This window comes from Archocentrus centrarchus, chromosome 21 (assembly GCF_007364275.1).
Source record: "Archocentrus centrarchus isolate MPI-CPG fArcCen1 chromosome 21, fArcCen1, whole genome shotgun sequence".
NCBI lineage: Eukaryota > Metazoa > Chordata > Actinopteri > Cichliformes > Cichlidae > Archocentrus > Archocentrus centrarchus.
The window spans coordinates 15472293-15490139 of NC_044366.1; the positions used below are offsets into that span (position 1 = coordinate 15472293).

At 43.2% G+C, this 17847-nt stretch overlaps 1 protein-coding gene across 5 annotated transcripts in view; it reads right to left on the reverse strand.

The window, feature by feature from the left end:
• Positions 1–3361: 3361 nt before the first annotated feature.
• igf2bp2a (insulin-like growth factor 2 mRNA binding protein 2a) overlaps positions 3362–17847 on the reverse strand; it is a 73479-nt gene continuing 58993 nt past the window's right edge. For all 5 annotated transcript variants that reach the window (XM_030758915.1, XM_030758920.1, XM_030758917.1 and 2 more), the window contains one exon: positions 3362–4772. In XM_030758915.1, the coding sequence (XP_030614775.1) occupies positions 4674–4772 (99 nt within the window). In that variant the 3' untranslated portion in view covers positions 3362–4673. The remainder of the gene's footprint in view (positions 4773–17847) is intronic.

A 17847-nucleotide genomic window follows, 5' to 3' on the forward strand; every position in this document is an offset into this window, starting at 1 on the left:
TTTCTTTCAAATATTCTTTATTGCTCAGATCCAGGTTGCTCAGCAATACAGTTCACTCACAACTCAAAACAACAGCATGGCTGTTACCAGAAAGGCACGGATCCACGAGCTGTAGTAACAATGGATCTTGTGTCTGTCCAGTGCACAGTCACCAATTACCTTGAGGTGTTTGGGACCTTTTGGCCTGTGGGAAATGTAGGACGTGAGGGTTTGTGACCTACTGAGGAAACAAAAGGAATCTCCCAAATGGTGAAGAGCAGTTAAGAGTCGGATCAATGTAAAACCACAAATTGTAGTATAGTGCTATATGACGTGTAGTACATACTGGATCGCCTGCAATAGTCTCATGCAAGTGTTAGCATTTTTTTTTTCTCAGTTCACAACAAGTTAGGACAAAAAAAGAAAAAAAAAAATGCTGCTGTGGTTCTGCACACATCTGACCAGACTTAATCCTTCATCACCTGATCAACAGTTGTTTTAGGTTTTTTTTTGTTTTTTTTTTTGTTGGATGGTTGACTGTTTAATCCCAAAGGCAGAACAACTTTTACCAGCACTTTATTTTCAGATCTGGTTACTCTGCCAACTTACATCTACTTTGCATTTTCTTTTCTTTTTTCTTTTTTTTCTTATTCCAATCTCCAAATCTGTTTAAAATTCTAGCTATGACACAGTTTAACATCAAGTAGTGATCTAACAGGAATGAATATTAAAGAATCCCAGCTACTCCTCCAGACTACATTATTTAATCAGTGTAACTGACAAGAAAACCAGATCAATAGAAAACAAAATAAAGCCTAAGTTATTCAACCGCTGTGTTGTATGACTAACAGCAATGCATGTCCTCAGTGATGTGAGTGTTTTTTTTTTTTATACTGAAAATTAATACCTAGCAACACCCTACTGAACTCAGAAACACCAAATCCTTGGAAGTAAAAGTAAAGGTTACTATGATGTTCACAGGTTTCGCCTCAGACGCGGCTGTTGGCTTGCCGTTGTCTCGGGATGCTCTTCTAACGGCATGCTGTGAAACCGAACCAGCTGGAGGGAAACCTGCTTTTCTAAAGAGCCAAAAACACAAGAGAGGCGGAGGCCTGAAGAGTCCTCTGCGATGCAAGAAAAGAACTTCAAATCTGCTCTAAAGAAAAAAACAAAACAAAACAAAAACTACTCCTGACAGTCAAACTGTAAGCGACAAAATTCAATTTTCCAGTGCTACTGCGAAAGACGTGCCTTACTAAAGCGATGCAGATCACCGCAGGAGTCATGCGCTCGGACAGAAGCACCATACTGCATTTATGTAGGTAAGGTCAGGATAATTGAATCAGGTCTGGCGAGCTAACATCATCAGTATGAGGTACTGTACCGGCTGTGGTGGAGGGGTGCTGAAGCAGCCCCAGGCATTGTGTGAGTTTGATAGACCTTTATGTTTTATCTTGCTAGTCTGTGTTCACTGGGACAAAAAGAAAGATCCTCATCTGATGAAAAAAAAAAAAAAACCCTTAAAGTAACTCCAAAGACAAACACTAACTTTCACTATTTCATTCATTTATTTAATTCCTTTGCCCTACATTGGTTTTAGTAACTAAAGTCAGCCTTGGATTCAGAGGTAATTCTGAAATGTACAGCACAAAAAAAAAAAAAAAAAATTAGAACCGGTAGATTGATGAGAAAACCGATTAGAGGGAACCTGTGACGCTCTAAACTTCTCACCTCACCATCTCTCACAACGCAGGTGCAGACTGGTAGGTGTTATAGAGAGACAGAAAACGATGCATTAATGTGTGACTCTATTGTACATGTTTACAGATATACAGTTATGCTGTCGTACACAGTGACATTTCAACGACTAGAGTTGGTCTACATTCTACACAGAAGACTAGGGTTTCACACCACGTTCAAGAGTCCTGTCAGTGTATTTTTGCAGCTTTGTGTTTTCATCAAATCAATCAACACCAGAGAATGCTGTTAACAAATAGAGCTGGTAAGATTGGGTTGTTATAAAATTTTGTCCTTTTTTTTTTTTTTGTCTTTTTCCACAAGTGAATAAACGTCGTCTCAAAAAACCTGGAGGTACGGTTGGAAAAAAAAATACAGGAGGTACAGTCGGTTAGTTTCTGTTACTATCAGCTGATATTGTCTTTCTCTGAAGGTGAAATCAGTACACAACATCCACATTCAGAACCACATCGGGCAGGTATGTACCCCTTAGATCCTGCTCTTCATTCCTTTCTAGCAAAAATCGACTTGGAAATCCTTTGTATCATTAAGAGGTTGTATGGCGTCCAGGCAAACACAGTCCAACAGAGTTGACTACGTTTTTTTTTTTTTCTGTTTTTTTTTTACAAAGTTTCACTAGTCGGCTGGACCTGAAGAGTGTAAAGATTACTGTAGATCTTTTCTCTTTTTTATTTCATTAAAAAAGAAAATTAAAAACGCTCAAAATGATTAGTTAACAAGGCATACAAAATGTGGAAAAAGGGGAAATGATAGATTGGACTGAGGTACCCTGAAGCCTGAGGTAGATCACAATACTGACATGCGCACTGTTCACATCCTGACCACAAGTTAACGCGGTGGTTCACTTTACTGCTCTCCTATTTTTTCAGGTTTTTTTATTCATTATATTATTATTCATAGTCTAGTTTTTTTCAAGAAAATAAACACTTCCCTTCAAAATAATATGGCAGTGTCCCACTGAGGAAAAAAAGGAAAAGGACTTTGTCTTCTTTTTGTTTCTTATCAATAGCTCTCATCACAAAATAGGAAAAAATAGATTCATAAATATTACTCTCTCTTTTTATATATATATATACACACACACGCACGCACGCACACATACACACACACACACACGGAGGAAGCTGTGCGTATTGGCAATAACCTTGCGTCTGGAAGATGAAGCTGATGGGTGATGTCTGAAAGGTGACAAAATAAGGCAACAAGCTTCTGTGGTCTCCAAAGTAAAGCACAAAGGGACACCAGGACCTGCGTGTCCAGCGTGCTCGCAGAGCAGGCGGCCAGCTCGCCAAAATAAAAACAGCAAAAAGAACAGAGAGCGAGAGAGTGAGGATGACAATCTGTGTGTCGTGCGCCGCTGGCCTGGCCTGCTGGACACAGCAGGAGGTGATTTTTTTTTTTTTTCTAAAAAGGCTGATATCATACATTCACAGCTGTCATGCCATTTTTAGAAAGCTCCCTGACAAGAGAGGGTTAAAGCCAAACGCGGCTGCGGCTGGATGTGTACCACAGGTCATACAGTGCCTCCCTATAATCCAACCCCCACCCCCACCCCACGTAAAACTTTTCCTCACTGCCATCCCACACACCAGAAGTCTGCACCATCCCTCCCCACCCTCCCCCAAACCCTGCGCCCTGTCACTGGGCCCTCAGCTCACATTCTGTGCTGGCCCTCGCGACGTCCTCATAAGGCCGAGCGTGTGGCGGCGCGCGTCCAAAAACAACCAGTTAACGGGCAAACGTGCACCACTCGTTAAGACGTCAGTTTTTACTCTGATTGAAGAATGAATTGGGACAACAAGCGTGAACATACACGTCTACTGCACAGCATGACACAATTTACTGGTTAAAAAGAAAAAAAAAATCCCCTCTGTTGCATTTAACCTCTCTTGAGCAAAAGTGGCAGTCAGTTCAAGGTTTTCAAAAGGCTATGAAAAAGTGTTTCTCAACAAATATCTTTAACCCATTAAAAAAAAACATGATGTCCGATGAGAGAGAGTGATGAGAAAGTGAAGCAGAAGTTAGCAGAAAAGAAAGAATTAAAAAAAATGAAGCTTAGCATCAGATATGAATGGTGAGAGACATTTGAAAGGGACGTTATCTTTTGCGTTGGCACACACACAGGCTTGTTACAAAGACTCAGAACCATTCACCTTATTTACTTATAGGGGCTTTCTTTTCAGATTTCAGTGGCCTAAAATGGGAACAAACAAAGGGGAGCAGCTGTGACTGTCACAGCTCAATCAATCAATCAATCAATCAATCAATCAATCAATCTGTGTTACAAGCAAAATACTAACACCAAGCTGTACTGTCATTTTGATAGAAAAATAACAGTGCATACTCTCAGTGTGTATCCATATACTTTTCTACTGGATTAATACTGCTAAGGATATTTGAGCTCACAATCTAAATATCTCAAACGCACGTGAGAAAAGGGAGTCAGTCCATTGCCACTCGCTTTTGCTCTAACCCAAAATATCACAATGCCTCGTATATGCTCGTGTTAATAGAGTTGCTTTTTTCTGGGGGTTTTTAGGCCTATGTTAGTCCAACTAAAGAGATAACGTTATGCAGGGCGACAAACTATTTCCTGTTTTTTTAACTGTGAAGACAACAGTTCCCAAATTCTCTGACATTTCCACCTTTCTTGTAGTTTTTTTTATTTATTTATTAATTTTTTTGGTATTTTTATTTTTTAGCATCAGTACGATTTCTCCCAATCTATCTGCTCTCACAGGGCTGGCAGTGCACACAACGCCCTCAGCCTTTGGCTCTCACTTGTGTCCCCCCTAGCGAAGTTCTTTGGTTTTGATCCCGGTGCTGCTGGTCTGCCCTGCATGTCCCCCTTGGCCTTGGCCTTAGTCTGGGTAGGTCTCTGTCCATTTGGGAGGGCTACATTCATTGGCTGGTGCCCATTGGAGCCACCTGGCCGGTCACTTGGAGTGGTGCGGTGACACGGCAGCGCCCTGCTGGTGCTTCTGTTCCTGCTGTTTCACCTGCTGAATGATCTCCCGGATCTTCCTCTGTGCAGTCTGTAGGAGAGATTGGGCATTAATACAGGGGCAAAACATAACAGGTCCATGTAAGAATAATGTACAATGTAAAGCATGAAATAAAGCAAAAATGAAGTTAAGACAATCCTTGATTTAGGTAAATGCTGTATGTAACCTTTATCTGAAAGAAACTGTCACAGCTATATGCAGCACAACAATCAGGATGGGCTAGACTGTGTGTGTGTGTGCATTTATTTTCTTGCATCTTTTTCTGCAATTATCTGTCAAATTTTTTTTTTTTACATTCATAATACTTTATTCATTTTCTTTTTTTTTTTTTTTTTTTAATTAATGAATTAAAAGTAACAATGACCAAACAGTCAACACCAGTATACACGGGGCAACATACAGAGTAAACATCCAATCAATAGTCAGAAAATATATACATCAGATACAGTTCGAGTTGGGGCACGAGTTGTGTTTTGGACACCTAGAGAAGTTTGGTTCAACATGGGATTCCTTTCCTTGTTTACAGTCTGTTTAAACATTCTCTTTTGTTGTTAATTTAAATAATAAATAAAGAAAATACAATAAAAAAATAAAAATAAATAAATTAAAAAAAATTAATTAATTAATTTAAAAAAAGGGGGGGGGGGGCTAGATAAAAGAAGGCCTCTTGGGGAGATGTATATTTTCCATCTTTTCCAGATGTCTTCGAATTTGGATTGTTGAAGTCTCATTGAAAACGTTATTCTTTCCATAACAAATATATCATAGATAATGTCATACCATTCATCAATACTTGGAACATCAGGTTTGAACCATTTCTTTGTAATTGCTTTTCTTGCAGCTATACTTAGTATTCCAAATAAATATTTAGTTTTAGCGTTTACAGTAGTTGTTTGCATGGACCCAAAGAAAAGTTGTTCCCAGTTGAATGTGATATCTTTTCCAACTATGGCCACTAATTCTGTAAATATCTGCTGCCAGAAGGTGACTTTCTTTGGACAGGCCCAAAATAAGTGGTAATGATTTGCTTCCTGGGATCGACACAGCCTCCAGCAGTGGGAAGAACCTGTATGGTGGCTTTGCTGAATCGGTGTAATAAAGAATCTTATAAGACATTTCCAGCCAAATGTTCTCCACACATTCGAACATGATATCGTCCACTGAAAACCACAGTATTTCTCCCAGGTGTCTGCTGAGAGGTGGGTGTTGGTTTCTCTGTCCCATTTTTGTTTTACATAAGTGGTATCTATTGTTTTAATTTCCTGGAGACCTTTATAGAATCTAGAGATCACCTTGCGTCTGGAGTCTGTATTATATGCACTGATGAGTATCTTTAGTAGGCTGTTTTCGAGTGCCTTTTGATTTTTGGACATGGAACTGTTTACGTAATTGCGTACTTGGAGAAATCTAAAGAAATCAGTGTTATTAAGCCCATGTAGTCTTTTCAACATCTGGAAGCTCTTTAGTGTCGCCTGGTCGTAAAATGTACAGTATGAGGAGAGACCCAAATTAACCCATCTCCTATAATTAGTATTCATATTAATTGGGATAAAATCCGGATCATAGCAGCACCATCCAAGGATCCTTGCTTCCTCTGTCAAACCATTTTTAATTAAAACATTCCACCATATTTTTAAGGACAGATTGATCCATTTATTACCTATTTCCATTAATCCTTTGATTAGTCTTTTGTGTCCTAATCTGGCTTGGAGTGGCACCGTCCCAGATATGTTATCTTCAATTTCCTTCCATCTGGCTTTGTAATCTGGGGCACACCAGCAAAATAGGGTCCTTAGATGGGCTGCCATATAGTAATCTTTTAGACAAGGTAGTGCCAGACCACCCCTGTCTTTTGCCAGTTGGAGTGTTTGAAATCTTATCCTTGGTTTCTTCCCTTGCCAGATGTATCGCGATATCAATTTATCCCATTCATTAAATTGTTTGTCACTAATCTCAATTGGAAGGGACTGGAATAAGTATAGGATCCTTGGCAAGATATTCATTTTTATTGATTCAATCCGGGATTCAAAATTTAATATTGGAATCAGATTCCATCTCCGTATATCATCCTTTAATTCCTGATTTAGTAAGTCAAAATTTAAGCTGTATAGTTTTGATAGGTCTTTCGGGATGTTCACTCCCAAGTATTTTATGTGTTCAAGTTTCCAATTTAATTGGGTTCTGGAGGTAATGTCTTGACTAGGTTTGTAGTTGAAGCTTAGCAGTTGAGTCTTTCTGATATTTAATTTGTAACCTGAGACTGAGCCAAAGGTGTCAACAAAAGATAGCAGTTCCAGAATGGACTTCTCCGGGTTTGATAGTGTGATCAGTATCTCATCTGCAAATAAGGAAATCTTGAATACTTGGTCTAGCATTTTTATACCTGTAATATTATTATTCTGGTTAATCCCTTGGCTTAATGGTTCAATAAACAGTGCAAACAACAGAGGGCTAAGAGGGCAGCCCTGTCTAGTCCCCCTTTCTAAAACAAATGAGTTTGATATTGCCCCATTTATTTTAATTTTGGCTTTTGGTTTGTTATATAGTGCTTTAATTGATTTAATAAACATAGGATGGAATCCAAATTTGTCGGCGTCTAGGCTTACCATTATTACCATTATTCCCTTGAGATTTTTTTGGGTTATGTGTTCAATTATATGCAGTGTTCTGCGAATATTGTCTTGTGTCTCTCTTTGCTGGATGAAGCCCGTCTGATCGAGACTTATTATCTGAGGAAGAATATTTTCGAGTCTTTTTGCCAGAATGTGAGTAAAGATCCTGTAGTCTTGGTTCAGGACACTTATGGGTCGATAGCTTTCACAGTCTAGCTTATCTTTACCCCCCTTTAGGATCAAAGATATTGTTGCTTCTTTCCAAGAGTGGGGAGCAATGCCAGTTTTAAGCACCTGGTTGTACATGGTTTTCATTCTAGGGATGAGAAGGTCTTTCATCTCCTTGTACCACTCTGCTGGGAAGCCATCAGGTCCTGGTGCTTTAGTGGCTTTTGAATGTGATATTGCTTTTTTAACTTCATCTTCTGTTATGTCCTTAATTAAGGACTCATTTTGTTCTGTATTCACACTGGGAAGCTCTATGTGGTCCAAAAATTGTCTAGTCTCGTCCCCATCTGTTTGGGGTTGACTATATAGATGTGTATAAAAATTTTCGAAGATTTTATGGATCTCTTTTACCTTGTAATGTATTGAGTTTGTTATGGGGTCCCTAATTCTATAGATTGTATTCTCTGCCTGTTGCTTTTTTAATTTATAGGCTAGTAATTTAGCAGATTTTCCCCCCGTTTCATAGTACTTGTCATGTCCTGGGCCGGTGGCCCAGTGTTTTATGTTTTCTTGGTATGGTTTCCGTTTTCACAGGTTGTTTTGTTATCTTTTGTATTTGCCCTCAGTTATTTGTAGTTCCTTGTGTCTCTCTGTATTCTGTGTCAGGTTTGCGTCTCTGTTCCCTTATCATATTTCCTGTTTTATTTTGATATTCGTCCAGCCCCTGTCTGTTGTATTCAGTTTTGCTTCCCTCTGGTCTCGTCTTAGTTATCAGTGTCACCTGTGTTCCCACCTGTTTCCTCTTCCCTCATCAGCCCTTCTGTGTATTTAAGTCCTGCGTTTTCTCTGCCTGTTGTCGTGTTGTTGACGTTATTGTGCCTGTGTGGTCCTGTGTTCCCCGTGTCTTCCCTTCGTCTCCCTTACAGAAATAAATACCTTTAAGTTATGCCTTTCTCTGGAGTCCCTCGTGTTTGCCCTTCCTCGCCTGTTTCCTCCCCGGCCATGACAGTACTTTTGTTTTAAAAAAGTCAATTTTTTCTTTATGTTGTTAGAGTAAATTTCATTCAATTCATTCTTTATCCTATTAATTTCAATTTTTGTTCCCTGCTTCAGTGTCTCTTTGTGTTCACTTTCTAATTTTCCTAGTTCTGACTGTAGCTGTTCAACTTTCATTTTTCTTTGTTTTTTCAAATTTGAGCAGTAGCCTATTATTTTCACTCTTTGAACTACTTTAAAAGCTTCCCAAAGTGTCTGCTGCGATACTTCTCCATTATCATTTTCTTCAAAATATTGCTTTATATCTGTTCTTATTTGTTCTCTTATTTGATTTAGTATCACTGTATTTAGCCTCCAATTAGTCCTCCTTTTGTCAAAATCCAATATCACATTCAAGTAAACGGGGGCGTGGTCAGATAAGTCCATTATGCCAATGCTACAATTTGTGACCCTCCACATCACATGTCTCTTAGGTAGTAATCTAACCGAGAGTAGACCGAATGTGGATGGGAGAAGAAAGTAAAGTCTCTTTTGGTTGGGTTCAGATCTCTCCATGTGTCTGAGAGACCAAGCTCCCTCATCATTAGGTTGATGTTTTTGGCAATTTTCTTTTCTCCTGTGTGTCTTGGTTTTGATGTATCCAGTGTTGCATGTAGTCTGACATTAAGATCCCCACCACAAATTAAGGTTCCTTGAGCATCTGAGACTAGTAGTTCAAAAATTAGTTTAAAGAATTTCCACTCAGACAGTGGAGGAGCATAAACATTTAAAAAAGTGACCAACACCCCCTGTAGGTGACCAGAGATCAGAACATATCTCCCGTCTGGATCTTTCTTAACATATGTACATTCAAAGTTTAATTTCTTTGAGATTAATATTACCACCCCTCTCTTTGAGCCATGCCTGCATGAAGAAGAATACTGATTAAATCCCCATCTTTTAAGCTTTTCATGTTCTGATTCTGATAGGTGTGTCTCCTGGAGAAGAGCCACCTCTATTTCTTCTCATTTTAATTTTGCCATAGTTTTGCTTCTTTTAATTGGATTTCCTAGGCCATTTACATTGTATGTAATTATTTTAATTGACTTGGTATGTTGCATTGTATGTCGCTTGAGTACATGTTGACCCCTGTATACCTAAGTATGGAAAACAACCTTCAACCCTGATGCTATCGATAACAGTAGCATCTGCATGAACAACTACACCAGAAGAAGAAGAAGAAGAAGAAGAAACAGCCTTTATTGTCCCACAGAGGGGAAATTTGGGTGTAACAGCAGCCGCAGTTATTATAAATATAAATAAAAATATAATAATTCACACTATTAAGAAAAGAATATATATATATATAAAATCAACAAACAAGATTAACCTTAATACTACTAATAATAACACTATATACAATGTACATGATGTGCCTGTGTGTTGAACCTTAACAGGCCGGACTATTTACAGTATATTATATATTATCCTACATTGTGTAGGCTATTGTGGTTTTTGTTGGGAGCAGTGATGGTTATAAAGTCTTACAGCTGCTGGGAGGAAGGATCTGCGGTAACGCTCCTTTGTGCATTTAGGATGCAGCAGTCTGTCACTGAAGGAGCTCTCCAGCTCAGCAACAGTTTCATGCATGGGGTGGGAGACCTTGTCCATCAGTGATGTTATTTTGGTCAGAGTCCTTCTGTCTCCCACCACCTGCACTGAGTCGAGAGGACATCCTAGGACAGAGCTGGCTTTCCTGATGAGCTTGTCTATCCTCTTCCTCTCAGCTGTAGACAAGCTGCTGCTCCAACATACTGCTGCATAGAAGATGGCTGATGCCACCACAGAGTCATAGAAGGTCTTCAGGAGTGTCCCCTGCACTCCAAAAGACCTCAGCCTTCTCAGCAGGTAGAGTCTGCTCTGACCCTTCCTGTAGAGCGCGTCAGTGTTATGAGTCCAGTCCAGTTTATTGTTTAGGTGAACACCCAGGTACTTATAAGAGTCCACTATCTCAATGTCCACTCCCTGGATGTTCACCGGTGTCCGTGTGGTGGGTCTGCGCCTGCGGAAATCCACCACCAGCTCCTTGGTTTTAGCGGCGTTGATCAGGAGGTGGTTCCGCTGGCACCATTCCACAAAGTCCTGAGTCCACTGTCTGTACTCTGAGTCATCCTCACCTGTGATGAGGCCAACTATGGCAGAGTCGTCCGAGCACTTCGGCAGATGGCAGCGTGGGGAGTTGATGGAGAAGTCTGCAGTGTAGAGGGTGAAGAGGAACGGTGCCAGCACAGTTCCCTGTGGGGCCCCCGTACTGCAGACCAGCCTGTCAGAGACACAGCCCTGTGTCCTCACGTACTGTGGGCGGTCAGTGAGGTAGTCCAGTATCCACTCGGAGATGTGGTGGTCCACTCCTGACAGTTCCAGCTTGTCCCTCAGAAGTCCTGGCTGGATGGTGTTAAAAGCACTGGAGAAATCAAAGAACATGATCCTCACAGTGCTTCCAGGCTTCTCCAGGGGGGTCAGAGCTCGGTGCAGGAGGTAGATGATGGCGTCATCCACCCCGATGCCAGGCCGGTAGGCGAACTGCAGCGGGTCCAACGAAGACGACACCATGAGGCGTAGATGGTTGAGGACCAGCCTCTCGAGGGTCTTCATTAGATGCGATGTCAGGGCTACCGGCCTGTAGCTGCTAAGATCCTTTGGATGTTTGGTCTTTGGTACCGGTACCACACAGGAGGTCTTCCACAGTTGTGGTACTTTCCCCAGCTTCAAGCTCAGGTTGAACATGTATCCCATGATGCCACACAGCTGATCTGCGCAGCACCTCAGGAGCCTGGAGCTGATGCCGTCTGGACCAGCAGCCTTTCGCACCTTGATTTTACGTAGCTCCTTCCTCACATGATGAGTTGAGAGGGACAAGATGGAGGTGGGGGATGGGGGTTGTAAGATGGAGTCCTCAGAAGTGAAGGGGGTGGGTGATGGCTGAGAGCTGAGAGGTGTGAGGTCCCAAGAAGAAGAAAGGTTGGCAGTCATTAAAGATGGTGGGGCTGACAGCAGGGGGGACTGGGCTGGGGGAGGGGTGGGTGGCTGGTCAAACCTGTTAAAGAACTGGTTCAGGTTGTTCACCCACTCTAAGTCTCCCACAACCCTAGGGCTTGGTTTGTGGCCTGAAATTGAGTTCAAACTCCTCCAAACCCCACTGATGTTGTTCTGCTGTAGCTGGTCCTCCATCTTCTTCCTGTAGATGTTTTTTCCATCCCTGATTTTCCTTCTCAGATCCTTCTGCACGGCTCTCAGCTCCTCCTTATTTCCTGATCTAAAGGCTCTCTTCTTCTCCTTCAGGAGAGCCTTTATTTCGGAGTTGATCCAGGGTTTGTTGTTTGAAAAACACCGTACCCTCCTGGTGGGCACAGTGTTTTCCACGCAGAAATTGATGTAATCAGTGATGCAGTCCGTGATGCTGTCGATGTCCTCCCCATGAGGGGCACAAAGCTCTTCCCACACAGTGGAGCTAAAGCAGTCTCTCAGAGCTTCTTCAGTCTCCTCAGACCATTTCTTCACTGTGTGTGTCACAACTGGTTCTCTGTGTACCAAGGGTTTGTACACAGGCTGGAGATGAACCAGGTTGTGATCTGAGCCCCCCAGGGGAGGCAGAGGTGATGAGCTGTATGCCTCCTTGATGTTGGCATACAGTAGATCCAGTGTGTTGGTATTCCTGGTGTGGCAGGTGACATACTGGGTGAAGGTGGGGAGAGTGGAGGACAGGGAGACGTGGTTAAAGTCCCCTGAGATCAGAAAGAGGGCCTGTGGGTGCTGTATTTGGAGTCTGCTGGTAGTAGCATGGAGGACATCGCAGGCTCCAGCAGCGTTAGCAGAGGGCGGCACATACACAGTTATCACAATAACATGTGAAAACTCCCGAGGAAGATAGTACGGCCTCATGCTAACAGCGAGCAGTTCAATGTCCTTACTGCAGAGCGTCTCTTTGATGGTTAGATGTCTGGAGTTGCACCATCTATCGTTCACAAACACAGCCAGACCCCCGCCCCTCTTCTTACCACTCTCCTTGGTTCTGTCGGCACGGATCAAATGAAAGCCGTCCATGTTTGTGTGAGTCCGGGGTTAGCTCGGTTAGCCACGTCTCCGTCAGGCACATGAGGCTACTCTCCCGGTAGCTCCTTTGATGTCGCGTTAGCGCCGCCAGCTCGTCCACTTTGTTGGGAAGAGATCTCACGTTTCCCATGATGATGGACGGGATGACGGGCCTGTACCTTCTCCTCTGGCAACGACGACCTATGCCCGCACGTCTCCCGCGTCTCTTCCTTCTCAGTTCGCGGGGAATATCAAGTCGTTCTGCAGGAGTAGGCACAGCGGAGCTCCCGATGGAGATCAGCTGGTCCCGAGAGTAAACAATAGGAGCGTGGCCCCTCTCGCAATCTCCAGACATAAACACCATAAAAAGGGTAAATAAAAACAAAATTTTCCAGAAAAAAGTCTGCTCCATTATGAGGAAAAAGAGCAGAAGATACAGAAACACAAAAACACATCTAATACTAAACAAAATGAGAAAAACACGGAATGAGTGCGGAGTTGCTGAAACTGGCTGCCTGCTCGCGCGGCGCCGGAAGCAGAATGGAGAACGTTAAGAAAAAACAAATTAACTTCCAGTGGCGAGGCCTCTTTACTGGCCTCTTTCACAGGTTGTTTTGTTATCTTTTGTATTTGCCCTCAGTTATTTGTAGTTCCTTGTGTCTCTCTGTATTCTGTGTCAGGTTTGCGTCTCTGTTCCCTTATCATATTTCCTGTTTTATTTTGATATTCGTCCAGCCCCTGTCTGTTGTATTCAGTTTTGCTTCCCTCTGGTCTCGTCTTAGTTATCAGTGTCACCTGTGTTCCCACCTGTTTCCTCTTCCCTCATCAGCCCTTCTGTGTATTTAAGTCCTGCGTTTTCTCTGCCTGTTGTCGTGTTGTTGACGTTATTGTGCCTGTGTGGTCCTGTGTTCCCCGTGTCTTCCCTTCGTCTCCCTTACAGAAATAAATACCTTTAAGTTATGCCTTTCTCTGGAGTCCCTCGTGTTTGCCCTTCCTCGCCTGTTTCCTCCCCGGCCATGACAGTACTTTTGTTTTAAAAAAGTCAATTTTTTCTTTATGTCGTTAGAGTAAATTTCATTCAATTCATTCTTTATCCTATTAATTTCAATTTTTGTTCCCTGCTTCAGTGTCTCTTTGTGTTCACTTTCTAATTTTCCTAGTTCTGACTGTAGCTGTTCAACTTTCATTTTTCTTTGTTTTTTCAAATTTGAGCAGTAGCCTATTATTTTCACTCTTTGAACTACTTTAAAAGCTTCCCAAAGTGTCTGCTGCGATACTTCTCCATTATCATTTTCTTCAAAATATTGCTTTATATCTGTTCTTATTTGTTCTCTTATTTGATTTAGTATCACTGTATTTAGCCTCCAATTAGTCCTCCTTTTGTCAAAATCCAATATCACATTCAAGTAAACGGGGGCGTGGTCAGATAAGTCCATTATGCCAATGCTACAATTTGTGACCCTCCACATGTCTCTTAGGTAGTAATCTAACCGAGAGTAGACCGAATGTGGATGGGAGAAGAAAGTAAAGTCTCTTTTGGTTGGGTTCAGATCTCTCCATGTGTCTGAGAGACCAAGCTCCCTCATCATTAGGTTGATGTTTTTGGCAATTTTCTTTTCTCCTGTGTGTCTTGGTTTTGATGTATCCAGTGTTGCATGTAGTCTGACATTAAGATCCCCACCACAAATTAAGGTTCCTTGAGCATCTGAGACTAGTAGTTCAAAAATTAGTTTAAAGAATTTCCACTCAGACAGTGGAGGAGCATAAACATTTAAAAAAGTGACCAACACCCCCTGTAGGTGACCAGAGATCAGAACATATCTCCCGTCTGGATCTTTCTTAACATATGTACATTCAAAGTTTAATTTCTTTGAGATTAATATTACCACCCCTCTCTTTGAGCCATGCCTGCATGAAGAAGAATACTGATTAAATCCCCATCTTTTAAGCTTTTCATGTTCTGATTCTGATAGGTGTGTCTCCTGGAGAAGAGCCACCTCTATTTCTTCTCATTTTAATTTTGCCATAGTTTTGCTTCTTTTAATTGGATTTCCTAGGCCATTTACATTGTATGTAATTATTTTAATTGACTTGGTATGTTGCATTGTATGTCGCTTGAGTACATGTTGACCCCTGTATACCTAAGTATGGAAAACAACCTTCAACCCTGATGCTATCGATAACAGTAGCATCTGCATGAACAACTACACCAGAAGAAGAAGAAGAAGAAGAAGAAACAGCCTTTATTGTCCCACAGAGGGGAAATTTGGGTGTAACAGCAGCCGCAGTTATTATAAATATAAATAAAAATATAATAATTCACACTATTAAGAAAAGAATATATATATATATAAAATCAACAAACAAGATTAACCTTAATACTACTAATAATAACACTATATACAATGTACATGATGTGCCTGTGTGTTGAACCTTAACAGGCCGGACTATTTACAGTATATTATATATTATCCTACATTGTGTAGGTTATTGTGGTTTTTGTTGGGAGCAGTGATGGTTATAAAGTCTTACAGCTGCTGGGAGGAAGGATCTGCGGTAACGCTCCTTTGTGCATTTAGGATGCAGCAGTCTGTCACTGAAGGAGCTCTCCAGCTCAGCAACAGTTTCATGCATGGGGTGGGAGACCTTGTCCATCAGTGATGTTATTTTGGTCAGAGTCCTTCTGTCTCCCACCACCTGCACTGAGTCGAGAGGACATCCTAGGACAGAGCTGGCTTTCCTGATGAGCTTGTCTATCCTCTTCCTCTCAGCTGTAGACAAGCTGCTGCGCCAACATACTGCTGCATAGAAGATGGCTGATGCCACCACAGAGTCATAGAAGGTCTTCAGGAGTGTCCCCTGCACTCCAAAAGACCTCAGCCTTCTCAGCAGGTAGAGTCTGCTCTGACCCTTCCTGTAGAGCGCGTCAGTGTTATGAGTCCAGTCCAGTTTATTGTTTAGGTGAACACCCAGGTACTTATAAGAGTCCACTATCTCAATGTCCACTCCCTGGATGTTCACCGGTGTCCGTGTGGTGGGTCTGCGCCTGCGGAAATCCACCACCAGCTCCTTGGTTTTAGCGGCGTTGATCAGGAGGTGGTTCCGCTGGCACCGTTCCACAAAGTCCTGAGTCCACTGTCTGTACTCTGAGTCATCCTCACCTGTGATGAGGCCAACTATGGCAGAGTCGTCAGAGAACTTCTGCAGATGGCAGCGTGGGGAGTTGATGGAGAAGTCTGCAGTGTAGAGGGTGAAGAGGAACGGTGCCAGCACAGTTCCCTGTGGGGCCCCCGTACTGCAGACCAGCCTGTCAGAGACACAGCCCTGTGTCCTCACGTACTGTGGGCGGTCAGTGAGGTAGTCCAGTATCCACTCGGAGATGTGGTGGTCCACTCCTGACAGTTCCAGCTTGTCCCTCAGAAGTCCTGGCTGGATGGTGTTAAAAGCACTGGAGAAATCAAAGAACATGATCCTCACAGTGCTTCCAGGCTTCTCCAGGTGGGTCAGAGCTCGGTGCAGGAGGTAGATGATGGCGTCATCCACCCCGATGCCAGGCCGGTAGGCGAACTGCAGCGGGTCCAACGAAGACGACACCATGAGGCGTAGATGGTTGAGGACCAGCCTCTCGAGGGTCTTCATTAGATGCGATGTCAGGGCTACCGGCCTGTAGCTGCTAAGATCCTTTGGATGTTTGGTCTTTGGTACCGGTACCACACAGGAGGTCTTCCACAGTTGTGGTACTTTCCCCAGCTTCAAGCTCAGGTTGAACATGTATCCCATGATGCCACACAGCTGATCTGCGCAGCACCTCAGGAGCCTGGAGCTGATGCCGTCTGGACCAGCAGCCTTTCGCACCTTGATTTTACGTAGCTCCTTCCTCACATGATGAGTTGAGAGGGACAAGATGGAGGTGGGGGATGGGGGTTGTAAGATGGAGTCCTCAGAAGTGAAGGGGGTGGGTGATGGCTGAGAGCTGAGAGGTGTGAGGTCCCAAGAAGAAGAAAGGTTGGCAGTCATTAAAGATGGTGGGGCTGACAGCAGGGGGGACTGGGCTGGGGGAGGGGTGGGTGGCTGGTCAAACCTGTTAAAGAACTGGTTCAGGTTGTTCACCCACTCTAAGTCTCCCACAACCCTAGGGCTTGGTTTGTGGCCTGAAATTGAGTTCAAACTCCTCCAAACCCCACTGATGTTGTTCTGCTGTAGCTGGTCCTCCATCTTCTTCCTGTAGATGTTTTTTCCATCCCTGATTTTCCTTCTCAGATCCTTCTGCACGGCTCTCAGCTCCTCCTTATTTCCTGATCTAAAGGCTCTCTTCTTCTCCTTCAGGAGAGCCTTTATTTCGGAGTTGATCCAGGGTTTGTTGTTTGAAAAACACCGTACCCTCCTGGTGGGCACAGTGTTTTCCACGCAGAAATTGATGTAATCAGTGATGCAGTCCGTGATGCTGTCGATGTCCTCCCCATGAGGGGCACAAAGCTCTTCCCACACAGTGGAGCTAAAGCAGTCTCTCAGAGCTTCTTCAGTCTCCTCAGACCATTTCTTCACTGTGTGTGTCACAACTGGTTCTCTGTGTACCAAGGGTTTGTACACAGGCTGGAGATGAACCAGGTTGTGATCTGAGCCCCCCAGGGGAGGCAGAGGTGATGAGCTGTATGCCTCCTTGATGTTGGCATACAGTAGATCCAGTGTGTTGGTATTCCTGGTGTGGCAGGTGACATACTGGGTGAAGGTGGGGAGAGTGGAGGACAGGGAGACGTGGTTAAAGTCCCCTGAGATCAGAAAGAGGGCCTGTGGGTGCTGTATTTGGAGTCTGCTGGTAGTAGCATGGAGGACATCGCAGGCTCCAGCAGCGTTAGCAGAGGGCGGCACATACACAGTTATCACAATAACATGTGAAAACTCCCGAGGAAGATAGTACGGCCTCATGCTAACAGCGAGCAGTTCAATGTCCTTACTGCAGAGCGTCTCTTTGATGGTTAGATGTCTGGAGTTGCACCATCTATCGTTCACAAACACAGCCAGACCCCCGCCCCTCTTCTTACCACTCTCCTTGGTTCTGTCGGCACGGATCAAATGAAAGCCGGCCATGTTTGTGTGAGTCCGGGGTTAGCTCGGTTAGCCACGTCTCCGTCAGGCACATGAGGCTACTCTCCCGGTAGCTCCTTTGATGTCGCGTTAGCGCCGCCAGCTCGTCCACTTTGTTGGGAAGAGATCTCACGTTTCCCATGATGATGGACGGGATGACGGGCCTGTACCTT